The following is a 25,493-nucleotide window of genomic DNA, read 5'->3' on the forward strand; positions in this document are numbered from 1 at the left end:
TCACATACCGGAGTCCGCCTTCTTATCCTGACTTCGGTTTTTGAGTGCCACTTTGCTTGGTGAGTCTTCAATGGTTATTTCCTAAAAGATTGTAGATGGGCCTCAGAAGATGAAGGAGGGGGAAGAGAAGGCTCATACCCAGCAGGCTGGGCTGCCATAAATCTGCTAGACCCAGCTCTAGTTCCAACAGGTGAAATTTCATATGCCGGAGGCGGGGCTTCACTTGCAGCGGGTGGGTTTTCATTTCCAGCCAGTGAAGCTTCATTTCCAGCTGGTAAGGATCCGTATCCTGCAGGGGGTGTTCCGTATACTCCAGGTGGGGGTCTATATCCCGCAGGCGGGGGCCCGTATCCTGCTTGTGGGGGTCCGTATCCCACCTGTGGGGTTCCATACACCCCTGGCAAGGGTACGTATCCCGCCTGTGTGGGTGCGTATCCCGCCTGCGGGGACCCGTATCCCGCCTGTGCGGGTCCATATCCTGCCTGTGGGGGTCCATAGACAACAAATGGGTAGGCTGAGAAGGAAAAAAAAAAAAATCAGTTACTCATTTTTTAGAGTGGACAAGGAGTAGGTAAGAAGGAAGAAGAAGCAAACTGACTCAGGAAAAGAATTCGGGCAAAATAATGCTAAAGCCGGATCCTTCAGCCACCACTGGATGAAGGCTTTATCGTTTCCTGTTTTGGAAGGGTTCAAGTTAACATGAAAATAACCTTACAGTTATAGCTCTACATTACTTATAGTTGTGCTCAAAGATAGATTTTATTTAATAAATTTTGTTTGAGTGTGAAGAAAGCAATACATGCTGAATGAGGGGTATGTATTTAGAAAATAAAGAAAAGATGAACTTTTTTTTTTTTTAAAGATTTTATTTATTTATTTGACAGAGAGACACAGTGAAAGAGGGGACACAAGCAGGGGGAATGGCAGAGGGAGAAGCAGGTGAGGCTCGATCCCAGAACCCTGGGATCATGACCTGAGTCAAAAGCAGATGCTTAACAACTGAGCCACCCACACACCCTGAAAAGACGCACTTCAAAGTCGTCTATAATCCACTCTCAAAGACAAAAATTTAATATTCTGGTGTATTTCTTTGTAGAATCTGTTAATATTTTTATACACTCACAATCATAACACCCATACATTTTTTTATCTGGCTCTTTTTACTTGACATTATAAAAATTTTCTTTATATTATTAGCATATTTCATACATTAAAAGCTAGACAACATTTTATCACATGGATAGGTGCTACTTAATTTCCCTGCTGCAGGAGAGCATGTTGTTTCCAATTTCCTTTTTTTTTTTTTAAGATTTTATTTATTTATTTATTTGAGAGAGAGAAAGCATGCTCGAGCTTGAGCATAGGAGCAGGGAAGGGGAGAGGGAGAAAGTCTTAAGCAGACCCCACACTGAGCACAGACCAGATCCCAGGACCCTGAGATCATCACCTAAGCCAAAACCAAGAGTGTGACAATTAACTGCACCACCCAGGGACCCCATTTCCAATTTTCTAACTCACATTGCAATAAACCTGGACTTTATTTTCTTGGCTACATTTCCAAAGTGGTTTAACTGAGTCAATGAATGGACAGCTGTCAAGTTACTTTGCTGTAATCCACATTTATGTTTGAGATAACTAGAAAAAACTTTCAAAGAATGGTCTTAAAGATTCTCAAAGAACGAAAGGAAAATGTGGAGGAAGTATGCACCAAATACAAATACCAGCAGAAGTAGAAAACTTCACAAGAAGCCAAAAAGAAATTCTGGAGCTGAACAGTACAGCAACTGAAATGAAAAAATCACTAGAGGGATTCAAATTCAGATTGGAGTAGGCAGAAGAATGAAACCATTAACTTGAAGATAAGACAATGGAAACAATAGAGGTTGAGGAATAGGAAACACACACACACACACACACACACACACCCCCAAACACTGAAGAAGAGTGAACAGAGCTTGAGAGTAACAGAGCTTGAGGGATCTGTGAAACACCATCAAGCAGACCAGAAGGAAGTCCCAGAAGGAGGAGAAAAAGGGACAGAGCAAATATTTGAACAAATAGTGACTGTAAATTTCCCCAATTTGATGAAAACATGAATATAAACATCCAGAAGCTCAATAAACTTCAAGTCAGATGAACTTAAAGAAACAAACACTGAGATACATTCTAATTCAACTTTCAAAAGACAGAGACAAAGGGAGAGTCTTAAAAGCAGAAAGAGAGAAGTAAATCATCACATACAAGGGATCCTCAGTAAGATAATTAGCAGATTTCCCATCAGAAACTTTAGACGCCAGAGATAAACTGTCAAACGAGAATCCTCTCTTTGGCAAAACTCCTTCAAGAGTGAGAGAGAAATGAAGACGTTCCCAGATACACAAAAGCTGAAGGAGTTCATTCTTGCCAGGTAAGAAGTGCTTAAGGTAGTCCTGCAAGGTGAAGTGAAAGGAGGCCAGACAATAATTTAAAGCCAACTTTATAGGAATAGAGACCTCAGTAAAGCTGAACCACTGGGCAATTACAAAAGCTAATATTTTATAATAATGGCTTATAATTCCATTTTTTGTTTTCTACGTAATTTAAGAGACTAATGCATTTATTTATTTATTTAAAGATTTTATTTGTTTATTAAGGAGAGAAAGAGCATGAAAGTGGAGGAAGGAGCAAAGGGGGAGGGAGAAGGAGAGGGAGAGAATCTCAAGAAGAGTCGCGGCTGAGCGCGGAGCCTGACACAGGGCTCGATCTCATGACCCGGAGATCACGATCTGAGCTGAAACCAAGTCAGAGGCTGAACTGACTGAGCCACCCAGGCACCTCTCAGAAACTAACGCATTTAAAAGAATTATAAGATTATACTTTTAGCCACACAACTATAAAGATGTAATTTTGTGACATCAGTTGTACACAAAACTAAAAGCTGTAGACACGTATGTCATGTTTCAAGGAGAACCCGAGAAAGGACTATCTCTTGGGGCCTGTTGACGGTCTGTTAGGAGACCCTTTGTGGCCCACCTGTAGTCCATGGACCACATTTGAGAATCACTGTGGACAGGCACAACTGTTAAAGGACACAGGGCATGCAGTTGGAGTCCTCAGTGAGGCTGAAGGGCCCGGCACGAGCATGATGGCTATACTTGTGTGAGATGGGAAGGGGTCAGTGGGAAAGAGCACGTGTTTTGACTCAGGCTATAAGCAGGAAGTGACAGTTCCTGCTAGCAGGAGTCATCCATGTCTGCTCCGTATGTGTACATTACAGTTAAAAGTAGGCCTCAAACTGAAGCCCAGTCATTGCTGACCTGCCACGGGGCCTCAGTCTAGAAACAAAGTCATGGACTCCATTTCCAATTCTCTAAACATCTCCTCTTTCTCCTATAGCAGAGTTGGAGGCAAACTAGCAATGAATGGATCTTTGAGCCCTTGGCATATTTTTCCACCGCCCAAGGAGAACTTCCCTGCCACTCCTTCCTTACCTGGACAAGGCATCTGTTGGGAGCACATCATGCCCCCCTGCCCAGTAACTACGTACAGTCCTGGAGAGCCGAACCAGTAATTTAGACTTCCAAGTGGAACTCCCCTGGCAGCTGAGAAGACAAGTTTGGCAAAATAGGGACTTTTTAATACTTTTAAGTCAGATGTATAGCACCTATCAACCAAATAATTAATAAATATCAACCATCATCTCACATACGTGTCCAAAAATGCTCCCAGGATATGAGATAAAAAATATATACCTCCCTTGTCCTGAACTGCATGTTTCGTGAGGGCAGAGATTGTGTCTTATTTGCCTGTGCTTATCCAGGGCCTAGCATAGCACTTACCATAAAAAATACTCAGAATCCAAGTGAGGATTCTATCTAGTTGGCAAGACACAACCACTGAAGCCCATGTAATGGCAACATGATACAGAAGAAAGAAAGCGCTTCTTGTATATCTTCCCCTGCATCTCTCTCATAAGGACCCTTGTGATGGCATTTGGGGCCCACCTGGATAATCCAGGGTAATCTCCTCATCTCAAGATCCTTAAATTAATTACATCTGCAAGGATTCTTTTTCCAAACAAGGCAACATTCACGGATTCTGAGGGTTAGGACATGGATATATCTTTGGGAGTCATTATCGGCCTACCACATTATTTCTGGCCTATGGCATATGACCAGAAATAAGGTACACTGCTTCCGGGGCTTCCCTGGTGCAAGCTTCCCAGGTGAAATATTTACTCTCTTTCCCTCTCTGCCAGCTATCCAGACGGGTTGTGGAAGCCATGTGTTAAAGATGGCAAAGACCCTAGTACTCTGGGTCTCTAAAGGGCTGTGTGGTTCAGAGCCCCATATTACCCTTGCTGATTGTCCTTTACATAAGCAGCAATATCTACTGTCTTAAGCTATTGATAATTTGGAGTTTTTCTGTTTCAAGAGATAGCATTATCTTAACTAATTCATTATAAATCTAAAGTTGTCCTCTTTACCCTTACTATCCTCCTTGTCAATATCCTATTAATATCCTTCCCAGAAGTAATTACTTTACTAACTTATATGTTTGCTCATTTTTTCTTTTTCTAAAAGATTTTATTTATTTGACAGATATATATATATAGAGAGAGAGAGTGCACGCACAAGTAGGCAGAGTGGCAGGCAGAGGTCGGGGGAGAAGCAGGCTACCCGCCGAGCAAGGAGCCCGATGCGGGGCTCGATCCCAGGACCCGAGGATCATGACCTGAGGTAGATGCTTCACCAACTGAGCCACCCCAGCACCCCTGTTTGCTTATTTCTTGTATGACTCTCACTAGACTGTGAGTTTAACAAAGTTAGGGGCTATGTTTGCCTTGTTCACTGTTGTGTTCTTAATCATCTCATACAGAGTTTGGCAAACAACAGGTACTCAACATGTATTTGGTAAAAACAAGAATCAAAGAGCCCCAACAAGTCAGCTCTGTAGAGGGGAAGGGACTTCTGCAAAGGGTCAAAGAATCAGATCATGAAGCATGATGGGTAGTTAATTCTAAAGACCTCAAAGAAGCCCATCTCACAATCTTACGTTCTTACCAGGGGAGCGGGGGTAGGCTCCCACACTTAAGCCATGATATAATCAGACCCAGAAAACAGTGGGCCAAGCTCACCTACGTTGCCTAAACTCTTCCCAAGTAGCTATATAACTGCTGGGACTCCATAGTTTTGCAGGCCAAGAAGCAGATCTTTTTTTTTTTTTTTAAGATTTTTATTTATTTATTTGACAGAGAGAGACACAGCGATAGAAGGAACACAAACAGAAGGAGTGGGAGAGAGAAAGGCAGCTCCCCTCCGAGTGGGGAGTCCAATATGGGGCTCGAACCCAGGACCCAGGATCCAGGATCATGACCTGAGCCAAAAGCAGATGGCCAGCCAACTGAGCCACCCAAGCACCCCCAAGAAGCAGATCTTAACGAGAACACAAAGAGGATCCCCTCAAGTTGTCTGATCCTTGGTCCATAATCTTAAAAATAAGCCCCCTCAGTACTGTGAGGCCAAAAATAAGAGCAAACTCAAGAACCGATATGCAGTTATTCTGAGTTCTGCAGACACCGGTAGGAAAGAGGAGCTGGACTTCCAAGTGGCCCCCGACTCTGAATTCCACAAGGCTGTGCTCTGTCTGCCAGGACACCTTGCTACCCAGTGTCAGGCTTCCAGATGCTGTCTGCCCTTTGGACGATGAAGAGCTGTTGGTTGGGTACAGCGTGTGAGCTACTTGGCCTTTGTATCTTTGCACTGTATCTTAAAGGTAACAGTAAAACAATTTCTTACTCCTCAATTTCTTATATATGGCTTTTCTGCCACCTATCTTCTTCAGCATTTCTCTCTTGCTAAGAGCACCAACAAACTCAAATTTCCACATGCAATGCACATCCTTCAGTCTTCATTTTATCAAACATCTCTGTAACAGCTGACAAATGATCACTCGGTAACGCCTTGACCTTCCTTGACCTCTAGGACAATAAACTCAATTCTCCTCCTGCCTCAGTCAGCCCCTTTGCATTCTTCATTAAGGTCACCCCTCCCTATACCCATCCCTGAGCTGTTGAGGACCCTTGGAATACCATTCGTAAATCACTGAAGGATCCTATCACTCACATGGCTCCAGAGATGACCTGTGTGCTGAAGATTTCTAAACCAGTCTCTAGAAGCTTTGGACCTCTGAGCTGCAAATCCACTGGCCACTAGCCTCATAGTTAATAAGATGCAGGAATGAATAATATAGGATCAAAAAAATACAACATCACTTATATCGTATTCCTGCTATTTAAAATGCATGATGTGCATCTAAGCATGAGGAACCAGACAAACCCAAATTAAGGGACATTCTACAAAACAATAAGCCTATATTCTCTTTAAAATGTCAGCATCAAGAAAGGCTGAGTCCAGATTAAAGGAGACCAAAGACACAGGACAACTAAATTCAATGTGTAATCTGGGATTAGATCCCGACCTGGGCGGGGGGGGGGGGGGGGGGGGGGGGGGGTGGAATGTGCTATTAGAATTAGGAACAGTAATGGGTTAATCATTTGAATTTGAATTTGAATGTAAACCAAATATTAAATAACAGCATTGTTTCCATGTTACATTTCCTGAATTTGATAAGCAGACTGAGGGTAGATAAGAGAATACCCTTGCTCCTAGGAGATTTACATCCAAATACTTAGGGATGAAGGAAATGATCTCTGTGACTTATTCCCAAATACTTTAGTAGAAACAAAGCAAAAAAAGAACAAGATAAAGCAAAGGTGGGAAATGTTAATGATGGGTGAATCTAGATGAATGGTCCATGAGAGTTTGTTGCAATACTTTTTTTTAAAGATTTTATTTATTTGACAGACAGAGAGAGACAGATCACCAGTAGGCAGAGAGGCAGGCAGAGAGAGAGGGGGAAGCAGGCTCCCCGCCAAACAGAGAGCCCGACAGAGGCTTAACCCACTGAGCCACTCAGGCGCCCCTTGTTGCAATATTCTTGCAACTTTTCCATAGATAAGATTATTTTTCTTCAAAAAGTCCAAAAAAAAAGCAAGAAGAGGTTTAGGGTTTAGATTCTAGCTCCATTGCTCTCTATCTGTACAGCCTTGGGACACTGAATAACCATCACTGCCTCAGTTTCTCCTGTTATCAACTGAGGGTAATGACTGTAGCTACACCATAAGTTTTTGTGAGGGTTACAAGTACTGACACATGTAAAGGGTCTGGAACACTGCCCACTATATGGTAAGCGTTCAATAAATGTTAGTATATCTAAAATTGAAACTCCAACGTAGACTGTCTCTTGTATTCTTCACTATGGTTTATAGTATCATGATCAGTCTTCTGAGCTAGAACATTCATTCCATCCTTCTGTGTCCCCAGCATTTTGTCCATGCCTCTGTTATGGTGTATTTGCATATGTCCGTCTCAACTAGATTGTGTTCATCTCAACGAGATTGGAGTTGGAGGTGGAGGCAACAGAGAAAAAGAAAGAACATTCCAAATAGAGCAAATTTCAGGGCACCTAGTGGGCTCAGTCAGAAAAGCAGGTGACTCTTGATCTTGGGGCCATGAGTTCAAGCCCCATATTGGGTATAGAGTTTACTTAAAAAGTAAAAATAAATAAATAGATAGATAGACAAGTAAATAAAATTACCCAGAAAGAACAAATAACATGAAGGCTCAGAGATGACAGAACAAGGCACACAGAAGTCCAATTAGATTGGAGTACAAAAGGTGAGAGAGGAGAGGTATGAAATGAGGCTAGATTAAATAAAAATATATCATTAAGGGATTTATTATTTTTTTTAGTAGGCTCTGCACCCAACATGGGACTTGAACTCACAACCCCTAGGTCAAGAGTCACATGCTCTGCTGACTGAGCCAGCCAGGTGCCCCATAAAAGGATTATTTGTATTCACAGTCTGAAAAGAGTTATCTGGTACATACTTTAGATCAGTGCTGTAGCACTTGACAATACCTCTTCCCTCTTCTCATGAAAATGGGAACTACAGCTAAGAGAAGCAAAGCCAAAGCCAGAGAGGAGAAAAGACGAAAAGGCACAACGGAGGAAAAAGAGCTCAGGCAACTGGGGCTTGCAGAGCTGAAAAGGAGACTACCCAATGATATGAGACCAGCATTTAAATGGACAAGAGATTATCAGGTAAAATGAGTCATTCAGGTGTCTGAGTACAAGCTCCTGGTAGACTGCAAACTCCTTTAAGACAAGGAGGGACTGACTAATCCTGCTCCCAGCCTGTGGTGTGGTACGTGTCCCATAGTAGGGAGGCTCAGGAAATGCCTGCGGAATACATGTGCAGCTACCAACTGCCTGACCTCAGAGGTCAAAGTCTTGACCGGGTGGGTAACAGTCCTACTTCGCCTCCACAGGCCTCAAACCCCCCCAAAGCATTTAGAATCCTTATTAGCATTGCTCACCAGCAGAGGCAGCTTTCATCATCGTCTGGGCAAATTCGATGGCACCTCCTTTCCTGAAGGCTAATTTAAAGGTAGCCTGTCCTTCCCAGCCACCTGGGGGAAGAAACGACACACACTCACTAAGGTGCCAGCACGGCTGGCCAGAGAGGACTGCCCCAGACGGAGAGAGAAGCACTACCCAAAGGAACAGGGCAGCTTTTTTTGAATTCCAGCATGAGCCAAGTCTGAATCTTAAACCTTCTGGAAGCTTTTGAGAAAAAACAAACAAACAAACAAACAAACAAAAAACCACTTCTGAGGGGGAACACTTACCATCTGGGGCTGCCTGGATGATTCCTTTAATGAAGTTGGGGGTAAAGACTGGTTGTTCAACGGTGCAGTTACTCATCAGATCAAACGGCATCATAAAAGACAACATGGAGTCATTGACTGTGTGTGACGTCACGAAGATCACCTGCGAGAGGAAAGAAATTTCAGAGGAGGACTACAGTGTGTCCACGGACTGAGACATGGCAGAGCGATTCTAAGGTCAAGGCTGCTTTGACTTCCTGGCCTAATTGAGAAACATCACCCATTTTCTCCCATATCCCTCAACATGGAAAATCATAAAAGTGTGAATGTTTTAAAACACTTTGAAAGTCAACGTTTACCCTCTCTCCATTCTAAGGAAAACAAATGTGCAGTTAATCCGATCAAAATAGAAGTAGAATTACCCGGTATGAAGTAAGAAACACTGTTCCCCTCTTTGTACCACAGAAGACACTGGATCCCTCTGGTTGCTGTGGGAAGGAGAGTTCTACATCCTGACACTGAGTCAAGACACTGCAGAAAAGAAAGAGCAGACACCACTCAATTTAAAAGTTATGTAAAATGACACACATAAAGCTTTCAGCATAGTTCCTAGCCCAGAGTGAGCACTCAATAAACATTACCTGCTGCTGCTACTGCCATTATTTTACTGAAATAGAAAGGAAATTAAATGATATTATTCTCTGGCTGCTCACTTATTCTTCTCCTTTTTTGTCACTGGTTTCTCTTTTTTTCTTTTCTTTTTTTTTTTAAGATTTATTTATTTATTACAAACTGAGGGTTGCCGGGGAGAGTGGGGTCGGGAGAGGGTGGCTGGGTTATGGACATTGGGGAGGGTATGTGCTATGGTAAGTACTGTGAAGTGTGTAAACCTGGCGATTCACAGACCTGTACCCCTGGGGCTAATAATACATTTTATGTTAATAAAAAATAAAAAAAAGTTTTAAGATTTATTTATTTATTATAGATCCTCAAATCATGACCTGAGCTGAAACCAAGGGTCAGAGGCTTAACTGACTGAGCCACCCCGGTGCTCTGGGTTCTTTATTTTCTTGTCTAATTTACATTCCTCTTCTTCTTAACCTTCTTATCGTCTCACTAATTTTTATTCTTTGTGTGCAGTAAGTATAAAGCACTGTGGTAATGGAAATGTTTCTGTGACTCTTTTTTTTTTTTTAAGATTTTATTTATTTATTTGATAGAGAGAGATCACAAGTAGGCAGAGAGGCAGGCAGAGAGAGAGGAAGAAGCAGGCTCCCTGCCAAGCAGAGAGCCCGATGCGGGGCTCGATCCCAGGACCCCTGAGATCACAACCCGAGCCAAAGGCAGAGGCTTAACCCACTGAGGCACCCAGGTGCCCCTGTTTCTGTGACTCTTACAGAGACGGTAAGGCACACAGCGGGCTTCAGATTCCTCAGGCATGTTGTGTCCTCTTCCTGTCATGTTCTTCCCTCGCTATTAACCTAAGAAACTTGGACTCATCCTATTCTCACTCACAGAATCCTATCGAGTTTCTTCTCTTTCTCAATAATTACCATAATAGATATGTGCTTATTTGTTCAATGTCTTAACTATGATCATTAAGGACAATGTCTTTCCACTGCAGCTCTAGCAAACAGTGGGTGCTACTAAATATTTATGGACAGAATGCATGAATGAAAACATGAATATAAATAAGAGAGCAAGTATTGGGGTGCCTGGGTGGCTTAGTGGGTTAAAGCCTCTGCCTTCGGCTCAGGTCGTGATCTCAGGGTCCTGGGATCAAGCCCCACGTCGGGCTCTCTGCTCGGCAGGGAGCCTGCTTCCCCCTCTCTCTCTGTCTCCCTCTCTGCCTACTTGTGATCTCTGTCAAATAAATAAATAAAATCTTTAAAAAAATAATAATAAATAAATAAATAATAGAGCAAGTACTAATATGACATACATCACATTACTGGCAAAAAAAATGTCATAGAAGTTTAGTGGAAGGAGAGATTAGCTTCGGTCGAAGTGATTAAAAATGACTTTATAGAAAGATCGAAGTGTGAGCTGATTCTTAAGCTATGGACCGTGTTTCAGGACGCAGAGGTGAAGGCAGGGGACAGTCCGGATAGGGAGCAAACAGCATGAATGGAGATGCAAGAGCAGCATCCATGGTGTACGCAGCGGGAAGCAAACTGCACACTTGGGAGCAGGCTACATGTGTGGATTCAGCAAAACAGCATGGGAGTGTTGGGGTCGGGGAGAAGAGTGAGATAGAGCTGGAAAGCCATGCTGGAACCAGAGCTTGGAGATACTATGTAATAGGCGAGGAGAAACTGTGAGCTACAGCTATCTCAGCAGGCTAGTCACACGATCAAGGAGGGGGGGCATATGAGAGGCACCACTTTAAGAATCCCTAAGGGGTACTGTGCTGGCTCAGTCAGTAGAGCATGCAGCTCTTGATCTTGGGGTCATGAGTTCAAGTCCTATGCTGCGTATGGAGATTATCTTAAAAAAAAAAAAAAAAGAATCCCTAAAATATTCCTGATGTGCAGCAATAAGAACTGGAACTGGGGTGGTGGTATGGTGATAAAAAGGGCTTTTTAATATACAATGAAAGTATAGGATACCAGCAAAAATGTCAGGAAAAATAGGGAATTCCAGGGGTGCCTGGGTGGTGCAACTGGTTGAATGTTGGACTTGGTTGGGGTCAGGTTGTGGCCTCAGGGTCTGGGATTGTGTCCTGAGTCAGGGTCCACACTCAGTGAGGAGTCTTCTTAGGACACTCTCTCCCTTTCCCTCTATCTCTCCTCTCTCTCTCTCAAATAAATAAATCTTTTTAAAAAATAGGGAACTCCAAAACTCAGTTCAGAACTCTGGAATCTAACCAAAACCTCATAGCAACTAAGATAATGTTTAATCAAAATAATCAAATAATCAAAATAATCAAAATAATCAAAAATAGCTGAGTCTCAGTAAGAGAGCTTTTTGACACTTTTAACTTACCCTGGTACCCTCCTCCAATCCCCAGTTTGGCAACAGCCTTAAAAATAACCCACATTCCGGGGTGCCTGGGTGGCTCAGTAATTAAGTGTCTGCCTTTGGCTCAGGTCATGATCCCAGGGTCCTGGGATCAAGCCCTGCATCAAGCCCCCTGCTCAGTGGGAAGCCCACTTCTCCCTCTCCTAATGAAACTCTGGTGAAGCAAACTATTTCTGAATAAATGTAAAAAATAAAATAAAATAACCCATATTCCTAGTCTAAGTGCCAAGCACCAAAGAGAGCGGAACACACCTTATTCTCAAAGAATTGTGGTTGTTTTAACTTGTCTGGTAGCTCCCCGAGGGGCTGGCTCAAAGGGTGTGTGCCTAATTCAGGCACTACCCAGGTGACTACCCAGGGTGCATTTATCAAAAACAGTTCAAGGTAAATGTATTAGTTGCTGCTGTCTGGGGCAAAGATGACACTTAGTGCAAATTAACAAAACTGAAAAGTTAGGAAGGAAAGGCTGATGAGATGCATTAGTGAATAACAGCTTTGAAAAGCTCTGACATATTCATGGAACTCCAGAAAGCCATATGCATATCTGTCCAGGGCTGGATTCATGCTCAAAAGAAAACTGAGACAGCCCAAAACTTTTACCTCTGGTTGACAATGAGGCTCTTCTCAAGCAGGAAGTGAAAGCTAAGACAGAGCTGTAAACTGCCTGGCTGAATGACAAAAACATGCTCTAAACATATAGGCAGACACCATCTGCAAAGGCAGGAAGATCTCTTTTTTTTTTTTTTTTGGTAGAGATTTATAAGGAAATAGTCAAATCACTAGTTGGCTACTAAGTTAACATAAAAGAGACTTCAGTAACCACACTTGACAAAGAGTAAAAACTTTATAAAATTTATAATTCAGAAAGCCATTAAATAAACAATAACTACAACAAGCAGCAACAATGTACCCTAAGAGAGAAAATCTGATTTTCAGAGTTGCTGAATTATAATATTCAGAATGTCCAGTTTTCAACAACAAAAAATCACGAGGCTTGGTGGGGGGGGCGGGGAGGGAGAGGGTAGTGGGGTTATGGACATTGGGGAAGGTATGTGCTATGGTGAGTGCTGTGAAGTGTGTAAACCTGGCGATTCACAGACCTGTACCCCTGGGGTTAATAATACATTATACGTTTATAAAAAAAATTTAAAAATTATTTTTAAAAAATCATGAGGCTTGCAAGTAAACAAGTAAGTATGGCCCATAGGTTTTTCTGTGAACCTTAGATAATCAAACTAATAGAAACTGTCCTGAGGAAGCCCATACATTGGATTAACTAAACAAAGATATTATTTGTTTGTTTGTTAGGTGAAACTTTAAGCACAATGTGGTGCTCAAACTCCCAACCCCAAGATCAAGGATCACATGCTCTACTGACTGAACCAGCCAAGCACCCGACAAGACCAAGACTTTAAATAAACTATTTTAAGTATGCTTAAAGAGCTAAAGGAAACCATGTCTAAAATAACCAAAGGAAATAATGAGAACAATGTTTCAAAAAGTTGAGAATATAAATAAAGAGATAGAAATAGAAAAATGAAACAAATAGAAATTCTGAAGATGGAGATTACAATAAGTAAAGTGAAAAATTCAATAGTGGTGGGCTTAATGGCAGATTTCAGCAAGCAAAGGAAAGAATCGGTGAACCTGAAGATAGGTCAATTAAAAATAACAGTTACTATCCAAGTAACAGAAAGAAAAAAGAATGAAGAAAAATGAACAGAGTGTAATAGACCTGTGGGACAAAATCAAGGTTACAACCAAATGCATAATGAGACTGCCCGAAGGAGAGGAGAGGAAAAAAGGGGGCATAAAAAATATCTGAAGAAATAATGGCCAAAATTTCCTCCAATTTAATGAAATACATGAATCTACATATCCAATAAGCTCCTACTAGGATAAACTCAAAAAGACCCACACCAAGACATATTATAATCAAACAGCTGAAAACCAGATACAGAGACTCGAAAGTAGCAAGAGAAAAGGATCATCACTTACAAAGAATCCTCAATAAGACAAATAGCTGACTTCTCATCAAAAACTAGGGAGGCAGGGGTGCCTGGGTGGCTCAGTTGACTAAGTGGCTGCCTTTGGTTCAGGTCCCGATCCCAGGATCCTGGGATTGAGCCCCACATTGGGCTCCCTGCTCAGTGTAGAGTCTGCTTGCCCCTGTACCTGTGCCCCTCCCCCTGCTTGTGCTTTCTCTCTCACTCTCTCAAATAAATAAAATCTTTTATTATTATTATTTTTAAAAAGGTTTTAAAGATTTTTATTTATTTATTTGAGAGAGAGCAGGAAAGAGAGAGAGCATGAGCAGGAGGGAGGGGTAGAGGGAGAGGGAGAAGCAGACTCCCCACTGAGCAGGAAGTCCAATACAGAACTCGATCCCAGGATCCTGGGACCATGACCCAAGTCGAAGACAGATGGTTAATGGACTGAGCCACCCAGGCACCCCTCAAATAAATAAAATCTTTAAAGAAAAGAAAAAAACTATGAAGGCTAGTGGGATGGCATATGCAAAGTGCTAAAAGGAAAAAAAATCTGTCAACCAAAAATTCTGTATCTGGCAAAACCATCCCTCAAAAATTAAGGAGAAATTAAAATATTACCAGGTAAACAAAAACTGAGAATTCATCACTAGTAGGTCTGAACTATAAGAAATGCCAAAGGAAGTCCTTCAGCCTGAAACAAAAAGACTCTAGGGGGGAACATGGAAGGCAGTCAGTTAAGAGTCAACTCTTGATTTCAGCTCAGGTTATGATCTCAGGGTTGTGAAATTGAGTTCCACATCAGGCTCCATGCTGTGGGTGGCCCCTGCTTGGGATTCTCTCTCCCCCTGCCTCTCTCCCTCTGTCCCTCCCCGACCTTTCTCTTAAAAAATAAAAATAAAGAGACACAGACAGTAAATCAAACCCTTAGAAATAAACAGAGAACACTGGTAAAGCTAACTACATAGGTAAACATAAAAGTCAGTATTAATGTATTTTTGGTTTGGAACTCTTCACTTCTTCCTATATGAATTAAAAGGCAATTGCATAAAATAATAATTGTAAATCTGCAGTGATCAGTACACAATGTATAAAAATGTAAGTTGAGACAATAACAGTATAAGGGGACAGACTATATAGGAACAAATTTTTTGCATAGAATTAAAATTTGGTATTGGGGCACGTGGGTGGCTCAGTCAGTTAAGTGTCTGTCTTTGGCTCAGATCACGATCCCAGGGTCCTGGGGTCAAGACCTGTGTTGGGCTCCCTGCTCAATGGGGAATCTGCTTAGCCCTTTCCCTCTGTTCTCCCAACTCATGCTCTCTTTCTCCCTTACTTGCTCTCTCTCTCTCAAGTAAATAAATAAAATCTCTAAAAAACAACTAAATTGGTATTAATTTGAACTAGTATTATAAATCAAGATGTTAAATATAATCTTCGGGACAACCACAAAGAGAGTAACTAAAACACAAACAGTAAAAGAAATAAGAAGGGAATCAAGATAGTATATTAGGAAATATCTATTGAACACAAAGGAAGGCATTAATGAAGGAACTGAAACATAGAGGAAACAAATAGCAAAGGAGCAGAAGTTAATTCCTTCCTTATAATTATATTAGGTGTAAGTGAATTAAACTCTCCAATTAAAAGCCAGAGATTGGCAAAATATACATTTTTAAAATATGATACAACTATACACTGTCTACAAAAGACTTCCTTTAGATCCAAAGACACAAATAGGTTTAAAATGAAAGGATAAAAAAGATATTCCATGAAACAGTAGCCAAAAGAGAGCTGTAGGAGCTATACTAATATCAGAAAAAAATGGACTTTATTTATTTTTTTAAAGATTTTATTTATTTATTTGACAGAGATCACAAGTAGGCAAAGAGGCAGGCAGAGAGAGAGGAAGGGAAGCAGGTTCCCCAGTGAGCAGGGAGCCTGATGCAGGGCAATCCCAGGACCCTGAGATCATGCCCTGAGCCAAAGGCAGAGGCTTTAACCCACTGAGCCACACAGGTGCCCCAAAAAATGGACTTTAAAACAAAAATTATTATGAGACAATACTATATCATGATAAAAGGGCCAATCATCAAAAAGACATTACAAATGTAAACATTTAATAAAAGTCAATTAGACCTAACATAAGGACACTTCAGCCACAAAGGTAGAATACACATTATTCTCAAATACACACGAAACATTGTGTAAGACAGATCATACGTTAGGCAACAAAATAAGTCTCACTAAATTTATGAAGACCGTAATCATATTGAGTATCTTTTCTGACCACAATGGAATGAAATTGTAATAACAGAGGGAACCTGACAAATTAACAAATACATGAAAATTAAACAAAATGTTCTTAAACAACTAATGGTTCAAAAAAGATATCAAAAGTGAAATTAGAAAACAGAATTGAATCACTAGAAATTAGACATTTTTAGATGAATAAAAATGAAAACACACAAAACTTTCCAGATGCAGCAAAAGTGGTGCTTAAGAAGGAAATATATGGCTTTTAATGCTTGCAATTTTTAAAAAAGATTTTATTTATTTATTTGACAGAGAACACAAGTAGGCAGAGAGGCAGGCAGAAAGAGAGGAGGAAGCAGGCTCCCCGCTGAGCAGAGAGCCCGATGTGGGGCTCCATCCCAGGACCCTGAGATCATGACCTGAGCCGAAGGCAGAGGCTTAACCCACTGAGCCACCCAGGCGTCCCAATGCTCGTAATTTTTTTAAGAACAGCAAACCAATAATCTAATTTTCCACACTAGAAAACTATAAAAACAAGACCAAACTAAACCCAAAGCTAGCAGAAGGAAGGAAATAATAAAGATTATAGTGAACATAAAGAATAGAAACAAAAGAATCAATGAAACCAAAACTTTATCCTTTAAGATCAGCAAAATTGACCAACTTTTACCTAGACTAAGAAAAAAAGAAAGAAAACCTAAATTACTAAAATTTGAAATAAAAGTGGGGATGTTATCACAGAATTTATAGGGAAAAAAAGGATTATTAGCGAATATATGAAAAATTACATGCCAACAAATTACATTATCTGGGGCACCTGGGTGGCTCAGTGGGTTAAAGCCTCTGCCTTTGGCTCAGGTCATGATCCCAGGGTCCTGGAATGGAGCCCCGCAGTGGGCTCTCTGCTCAGCAGGGAGCCTGCTTCCCTTCCTCTCTCTCTGCCTGCCTCTCTGCCTACATGTGATCTCCGTCTGTCAAATAAATAAATAAAATCTTAAAAAAAAATTAGGTAATCCATTTGAAACAGATAAATTCCTAGAGACAAACAACCAAAATGGACTAAAGAAAGAAAATGGGGCACCTGGGTGGCTCAGTCATTAAGTAGCTGCCTTTGGCTCAGGTCATGATCCCAGGGTCCTAGGATCGAGCCCTGCATCAGGCTCCCTGCTCAGCGGGAAGCCCGCTTCTCCCTCTCTCACTCCCTCTGCTTGTGTTCCCTCTCTCACTGTGTCTCTCTCTGTCAAATAAACAAATTAAATCTTTAAAAAAAAAAAATAAGAAAGAAAATCTGAATAGAACTAAAGCAGACTGAATCAGTAACCAAAAAAATTCCAACAAAAAAGCCCAGGATGGGGCACCTGAATGGCTCAGTGGGTTAGGCCTCTGCCTTCAGCTCGGGTCCTGGTCTCAGGGTCCTGGGATCGAGCCCCGTATCAGGCTCTCTCCTCAGCAGGTAGCCTGCTTCCCCCTCTCTCTCTCTGCCTGCCTCTCTGCCTACTTGTGATTTCTGTCAAATGAATGAACTCTTAAAAAAAAAAAAAAAAAAAAAAAAAGCCCAGGATGCATATTATGTGTTGTTGGGCGGAGGGTTTTGCACGTGTCTATTAGGGCCAATTGGGTCCAATAGTGTTGTTCAGATCCTCTATTGTTTTATTATCTTCTGTCTGGCTGTTCTTTTGATCAGAGTTTCTTAGGAGCTGGGTTGAGTGAGGAATGTGGAGCAACTCCTTAATAAATACAATTTCTTTTGGGGTGATGAAAACGTTCTGGAATTAGACAATGGTGGTGATTGCATGATATTGTGACTATACTAAAAGCCTCTGACTGTACATCTTAAAATGGTTAAAATGGGGGGTGCCTGGGTGGCTCAGTGGGTTAAAGCCTCTGCCTTCAGCTCAGGTCATGATCCCAGGGTCCTGGGATCAAGCCCCGCATCAGGCTTTCTGCTCAGTGGGGAGCCTGCTTCCCCCTCTCTCTCTCTCTGCCTGCCTCTCTGCCTACTTTGATCTCTGTCAAATAAATAAATAAAATCTTTAAAAAAGAAAGAATGATATCTTGTGTCTGAGAAGAAAGATATTCCTATGCTAAGAACTCTATCATATGTCTTAATTCTATAAAATAAAACCATTTTTTTAAAAATGGTTAAAATGGCAAATTTTATGTTATATGAACTGTACCTCAGTAAAAAAGTAGGTTTATATATTAAGTGTAAAACCTCAATAAATCAATTAATCAAATTTAAAAACCTGTGAAGAAAGAATCCCATGAGTTTGGTAATTCATTGGATCTGGGAGACAAAAAAGTCATGAGAAATCAAAGGTGATCTTTGCCTCCAAAGAAATAGGAAAGCCAGAAAAAGAAACTTATTGGGAAGTAGGGACATAAATTTGGCTCTAGACATGTTGAAATATTCAGGAGGCAGGAGTACTCTTTGCAATTTCATTCTGTCATGTCCTTGAGTCAGCATATAATACACAGGGTTTCTCAATCTTGGCACTATTGACTGGGTTGGATAATTATTTGTCGTTATGGGCTGTGCTTTATAAATTGTTTGGCAGCACCCCTTGTCTCTCGCCACCAAGTATCAGTAGTAGCCCACCTCCACACCAAATTGTGAAAACCAAAATGTCCCCTGGGTGCAAAATCACCCCAGACCAAGAACCACTGTCCTACAAGGATGGCAAAGTGACTGCAAAATTTCAGTGAAAAGTACAGTACAGCGAAACAAAGAATGAATTTTCATCATGTTGGTAAATGTTATAATGTGGAAACAACAAATTTCTAAAAAAGAGGTAAAAACTGCAAATGAAATTTCACAGCACCAGGGTGCTGGGGTGGCTCAGTTGTTGGGCATCTGCCTTCAGCTTGGGTCATGATCCCAGGGTCCTGGGATCAAGCCCCATGTAGGAGGACTCCCTGCTCGGCAGGAAGCCTGCCTCTCCCTCTCCCATTCTAGCTCCTTGTGTTCCCTCTCCTGCTGTGTCCCTCTCTCTGTCAAACTAATAAATAAAATCTTTTTTTTAAATCTTTAAAAAAAAGATTTTATTTATTTGTTTGACAGAGAGGAGGAAGCAGGCTCCCCACCAAGCGACAGCCTGACTCAGGACTCGATCCCAGGACCCTGATATCATGACTTGAGCTGAAGGCAGAGGCCAAACCCACTGAGCCACCCAGGGACCCCAAAATAAACAAAATCTTATAAAAAAAAAGAAAGAAATTTCATAGCCTATTTGGCTAAGGATATCAAACACTATTCTGTCTCCAGTTAACAACCTAACTTTACACCTCAAGAAACTAAAGAACAAACCATGGGGCGCCTGGGTGGCTCAGTGGGTTAAAGCCTCTCCCTTCGGCTCAGGTCATGATCCCAGGGTCCTGGGATCGAGCCCCGCATCGGGTTCTCTGCTCGGCAGGGAGCCTGCTTCCTCCTCTCTCTCTGCCTGCCTCTCTGCCTACTTGCGATCTCTGTCTGTCAAATAAATAAATAAAATCTTTAAAAAAAAAAAAGAACAAACCAAACCCAAAGCTAATAGAAGGAAGGAAATAAAGATTAGAGCTGACATAAACAAAAAAGAGAATACAAAAGCAACAGAAAAAAAATCAATGGAACTAAGTCTTTTTTTTTTAATCAATGAAACTGACAAATCCTTGGCTCGATTAACTACTTAAAAAAAGAGATGACTCAAATTACCAAAATCAGAAATGAAAGAAAGGACATTACAACGGAAGCCACAGAGGGGGAAAAAAAAGGATAAGACAATACTATGAAAAATTGTATGCCAACATATTGGATAACCTAGAAGAAATGGACAAATTCCTAGGAGCTAATTCATTAATAAATAGAAAACCTGAACTAACCAATAATAAGTAAAAACACTGAATTAGTAACCAAGAACTTCCAGCAAAGAAAAGCCCAGAATCAGAGGGCTACACTGGACAATTCACCAAACCCTAAAAGAATACCTAACACTGATCCTCCAGAAAATCTGAGTCCTTCTCTGAGGCCAGCATTACCCTGATGTCAAAGCTAGAAAAAGATACAAGACAAGAAAACTATGGATTAACATCTCCAAAAAACACTGATGCAAAAATCCTAAACAAAATACTAGCAAACTGAGTATAACAGTACATTGAAAGGATTATACACATAACCAAGTGGGATTTATTCCTGGAACATAGGATGGTTCAACATATGAATATCAATCAATGTAATAAAAATAGAACTATCATATGATCCAGCAATCTCACTTCCGGGTACATATTCAAAGGAAATGAAAATAGGATATCAAAGAGATAACATGCACTCCTATGTTCACAGCAGGATTAGTCACGATATCCAAGATAGAGAAACAACCTACTTGTCAGTCAATGAATGAACGGATAAAGAAGATGTGGTATTTATATATACGTATCATTCAATCATAAGAAGGAAATCCTGTCAGATGCTACAACATGAATGAACCTTGAGAACAGTGTGCTAACTGAAATAACCTGGAGAAAGGTAAGTACTGTATGATCTCACTTATATGTAGAATCTTAAGGAAAAAAAGTCAAATGCATAGAAGCAAAAAGTCGAATGGTGGCTACCAGGGACTCACGGAATGGGGGAAATGGGGAGATGGTGGTCAAAAGGTACAAATTTGTAGTTTTGTAGGATGAATAAGTTTAGACATCCAACATACATTAGGCATGATGACTACACTTAATGAATATATTGAAAGGGTGCCTGGGTGGCTCAGTGGGTTGGGCTTCTGCCTTTGGCTCAGGTCATGATCCCAGGATCCAGGGATGGAGCCCCACATCGGGCTCCCTGCCCGGTGGGGAGCCTGTTTCTCCCTCTCCCTCTGCCACTACCCCTGCTTGTGCTCTCTTGCTCTCTGTCAAATAAATAACTAAAATCTTTCTTTTAAAAATGAGTATAGCGGGTGCCTGGGTGGCTCGGTGGGTTAAAGCCTCTAGGCCTTCGGCTTGGGTTGTGATCCCAGGGTCCCGGGATAGGCCGGCATCAGGCTCTCTGATCAGTGGGGGGCCTACTTCCTCCTCTCTCTCTGCCTGCCTCTCTGCCTACTTGTGATCTCTATCAAAAAAATAAATAAAATCTTAAAAAAAAATGAGTATATTGGGCACCTGGGTGGCTCAGTTGGTTGAGCAACTGTCTTCTGGTAGGTCATGATCCTGGAGTCCCAGGATCGAGTCCTGCATCGGGTTCCCTGCTCAGCAGGAGTCTCCTTCTCCCTCTGACTCTCCTCCCTCTCATGCTCTCTCTTCCATTCTCTCTCTCATAAATAAATAAATAAAATCTTTTTAAAAATTATATATAGAACATTGGATGTACGTTAAAAGAGTAGATTTCAGGCACATGCATCACCCCCAAAAAAATGGTAACTGTGAGGTGATATTTTGTTTTGTTTTGTTTTTTAAAGATTTTATTTATTTATTTGTCAGAGAGAGTGAGCACAGGCAGACAGAGAGGCAGGCAGAGGCAGAAGGAGAAGCAGGCTCCCTGCTGAGCAAGGAGCCCGATGTGGAACTCGATCCTAGCACCCTGGGATCATGACCTGAGCCGAAGGCAGTCGCCCAACCAACTGAGCCACCCGGGCGTCCCAGGAGGTGATATGTTAATTAGCTTGACTGTATAAATCATTTCAGTACGTATATGTATATCACATCATCATGTTGTACACCTTAAATATATATATGTAATTTCTATTTTCTAAAAATAGTTAATATGGTAAATTTCATCCTGTTTTTTATCACACACAAACACAAAATCATGAAGTTAATAAAAAATGAAATTTACAAAGAAAATTATCTAATAGCCAACAACCTTAGAATTAAATAGAAAAATAATTAGAAAAAAATTTTAAAATTAGAAAAAAAAATAAATTCACCAGCAATAAATTTTTTTAAAGATTCAATTATTCAGACTGGCAGAGATAGCGAAGTTTAACACCAGGTGTTGTCAAAGGTGTGGTGAAATGGTCACGCTGAATATTGAGAGGAATATAAATTGATAAAATTCTATAGGGTGACTTTGCAAAAATATATCTTTCAACATACATTTGCTTAATTTAAAATATTTTTGACAGAATTTTTATATATTTTAAAAATAGATTTTAATCTTTTTTTAAAAGTCTGTATCCTCTGATTCCATTGTTCCACTTTCAGGAACATATCCCCAAGAAACACTGTGACAGGTGGGCAAAGATAAGTCGTCAAAAGTGTTCACTGAAGCAATGTTTATAGCAATGACAAATTACACCCTGAACATCCCGGAGAGGAGCTTAAACAAAGATTCATGAATATTTGAATACCAGTCATTGAAAATAATGATGTAGGTATTGATACTGGAGAGCATTCCCAATACATTGGGAAGTGAGGAAAACAAATTACAAAGTAGTCTCAGGTGTGGGGGTGTTGCTCATATTTCCCTGGGAGGAAGTGCAGAAGGATACATATCAAAATGTAAAAAGCACTGGATGTTGGAATCTGGGGTAATTTAATTTTTTTTCTAGTTTGTCTACAATAAACACATATGGTACTATCTGCACAATTTTAGAATATTGGTTAAAAAAAGAAAACTCAGTGTCTTCCCTATTTACCAGTAGAGTCCTATATGTCCAATTATAACTTAGCTGGGGGGAAAAAAAAAAGCAACCTCCCCAGAACACAGCTACAGTGTGATAAAATTCTCAAATGTGTATTCTGAATAGGCAAAAGAAGTAAAAATACAACCAATCTTCTTCTCAACCTTGTTTTAAAAAGTAGTTTCTATCAACACCAAAAGAACCCCAAACAATCCCATTTAAAAATGGGCAGAGGAACTGAATAGACATTTTTTACAAATAAGACATACAGATGGCCAAAAGACATATGAAAAGATGCTCAACATCACTCATCATCAGGGAAATGCAAATCAAAACCACAATGAAAGCTCACTTCACACCTGTCAGAATGGCTAACATCAAAAAGACAAAAGCAAGGGTTGGAGAGGATGTAGAGGAAAAAGAACACTTGTGCACTCTCTGCAGGAATGTAAATTGATGCAGACAGTGTGGAAAACAGTATGGAGTTTTCTCAGAAAATTAAAAACAGAAATACCATATGATCCAGTGATTCCACCACTGGGTATTTACCTAAAGAAAATGAAAACACTGATTTGAAAAGATATAAGCACCCCTATGTTTACTGCAGCATTATTTACAGCAGCCAAGATATGGAAGTAACATAAGCGTTCCTCCATAGAAAATTAGATAAGGAAGATGTGACACACACACACACACACACACACACGAATATTATGCAGCCATAAAAAAGAATGGGATTTTTATTTATTTATTTATTTTTTGGCCATTTGCAACAACATGGATGGACCCAGAGTGTATTACACTAAGTGGAATAAATCAAAGAATACCATACAATTTCAATTATACATGGAATCTAAAAAACAAAACGAATGAACACCCAAAAAGAATAAACACAGAGGATAAACCCATGGTTGCCAGAGGGAAGGTGCGGAGCAGGGAGGGGGGGCGTTGAGTAAAATGGATGAAGGGGAATGGTAGACACAGCCTTCCAGGTTTGGAATGATTAAGTCACAGGAATAAAAGGGAACAGCCCAGGGAACAGTCAATGGTACTGTAACACTGTAATCTGTTTTGTATGGTGACAGACGGTGACTACTTAGGGTGAGCCTAGCATAATTTACAGAGCAGCCCAATCACTATGTCGTCCACCTGAAACCAGTGTTATACTGTGTGTCAACTATGATCAAATAAAAAAAATTAAATTAAATTAAAATAAAGAAATATCGTACTTTCTACACAAGAAGCCAGAGCACTGACAGGGTGGGTCTTCTCTGATGAGGACAAGGCAGAGAAGCAGTCCTTTCGCTTTCTGAGGGACAGCTGGAGTTGAGACGATCAGACCCCAATCCAAGCTCTCCCGGTGCAAGCAATTTACTTCTCTTTGTTTCACTTTGAGAAATTCCCTGAGAAATAAGGGAAACACTGCTTGCTGATCCTCATTGTAGATAGAGCAGGGATGAGTACGAAGCTCTTACAGGTGTTTGGCGATGATCAAGCATTCAAGAGCACAAAATGGACCCCATCAAGATAACTCGAACGACCAAGAAATCAGTGTTTCTGTTACAATCTTTTAAAACATGCTTCATGCCCTGCTTCCGAGCCACACACAGAAAAGCAGAGAGACAGACCCGACGCTCAGCGAGAAGATGCCCAAACACCAGATCAGAAGTGACTGCAGGGCACAGAGCCACCTGCACTCAGGTCAGAGCGCTCTGGGCGGGTGAGCCGGGAGACCTCGCGTGCGGCGCGCCATCATCATCTCCTACTACAAGGGAGACCGACGGCCTCCACCGCGCGTAGGAATCTGTCAACAACATTTTCTCGGGGAGGAAGCAGAGAAAACAGATCTGGACATCAGCACTCGGTACTGTCTGCGCGGATCTTCCCGACAAACGCGCAGTCCCCCCGGAGCACAGCACTGGGTGTCAGAGTCTCCCTCTACCCGACAGCAAAGGAGACCGAGGGCCAGGCGGAGCAGAGACACGAGCCGGGGGGCACCGCGCAGGAGTCTGGAAAGCTGGGCGGGAGGAACCGAGCAGGGGAGCGGCGTGGAGGCGAGGCACGAGGTGGGAAGGGGAGCGAGAGGCGGGCCCGCCCCCGCGCGAACCGCGAAGCACCGCGCAGCCAGCGTCCGCCTCCCTAGGGGTCTGGTCCGCATCTTTACGGTAAAGGAAGCGCAGTCAGCCCCCCGCCCCGGTCGGGGAGAATAGAAACGGGGCTTCAGGAGGTTCTGAGGGCGAGCGAGGCCCTCGCAGCGCGGGACGGTCAGAGTGGGCCGCACTCCTGCCTCTTCGGCCCCGGCATTCCGGGAGCCCCGGAGGGGTGCGCCCACCGCTTCCCCTCGAGGACCCCCCGCCCGGCCGCCGTCACCCCGCGGAGGCCCTGCGCTCCCAACGGCAGCGGCACGCGACCCCAAGGGGCGGCGAGACACCCTACTACTGCCAGTGCGCTCCCGCCTTTCTCCTGAAGCGACGAGCGCCGCGCACCGCGCACCCGCCCATTTACCTGACCGAGGCCAGGCGCTCCAGCCTCCGCCACCCCTGAGCCCCTAAACGCCCGCCCGGGCGCGCGTGCTCAAACGGAGGGGGCGGGGCTCTGCCTGGGGTGCCCGGAAAAGGCGGGAAAGGCCCCCATTGGCAGAGAGTCTGCAAGCCGCCGGCCCCACCCGCCGGCCTCCTCCCGCCTCTGACAGCACCCCTCCCCGTCCCCCCGCTTCCCTTCAGGCACCTTTCGCCAAAAGGGATGATGGCCCCGCGGCGGTTCTCGGTGTGACTCTGATTCACTGCCATCTTTCTCCAGGCCCCCTCCTGCCGCCCCTCAGATGGGAAGGGGCGGGGCCTGCGCCAGGCCGGGGGGCGGGGCTTTGAAGGGGAGGGCGGAGATTATGGCGCAAGGACGAGGGTGGGGGGTGAGTGGGCGAAGGGGCGGGT

General features: G+C 42.2%; 1 protein-coding gene across 1 annotated transcript; it reads right to left on the reverse strand.

Moving 5' to 3' along the window:
• On the reverse strand, nucleotides 1–25,352 carry WBP2NL (WBP2 N-terminal like; the record flags this gene model as incomplete). The annotated part of the gene is made up of 7 exons (XM_080811851.1): nucleotides 1–81; nucleotides 189–514; nucleotides 3,471–3,581; nucleotides 8,421–8,513; nucleotides 8,733–8,874; nucleotides 9,134–9,242; nucleotides 25,291–25,352. 7 exons carry the CDS (start codon nucleotides 25,350–25,352, stop codon nucleotides 1–3), a joined length of 924 nt encoding a protein of 307 aa, XP_080667977.1.
• Between the last annotated feature and the right edge of the window lie 141 nt (nucleotides 25,353–25,493).

This window comes from Martes martes, assembly GCF_963455335.1.
Source record: "Martes martes genome assembly, chromosome: 8".
Classification (NCBI taxonomy): domain Eukaryota; kingdom Metazoa; phylum Chordata; class Mammalia; order Carnivora; family Mustelidae; genus Martes; species Martes martes.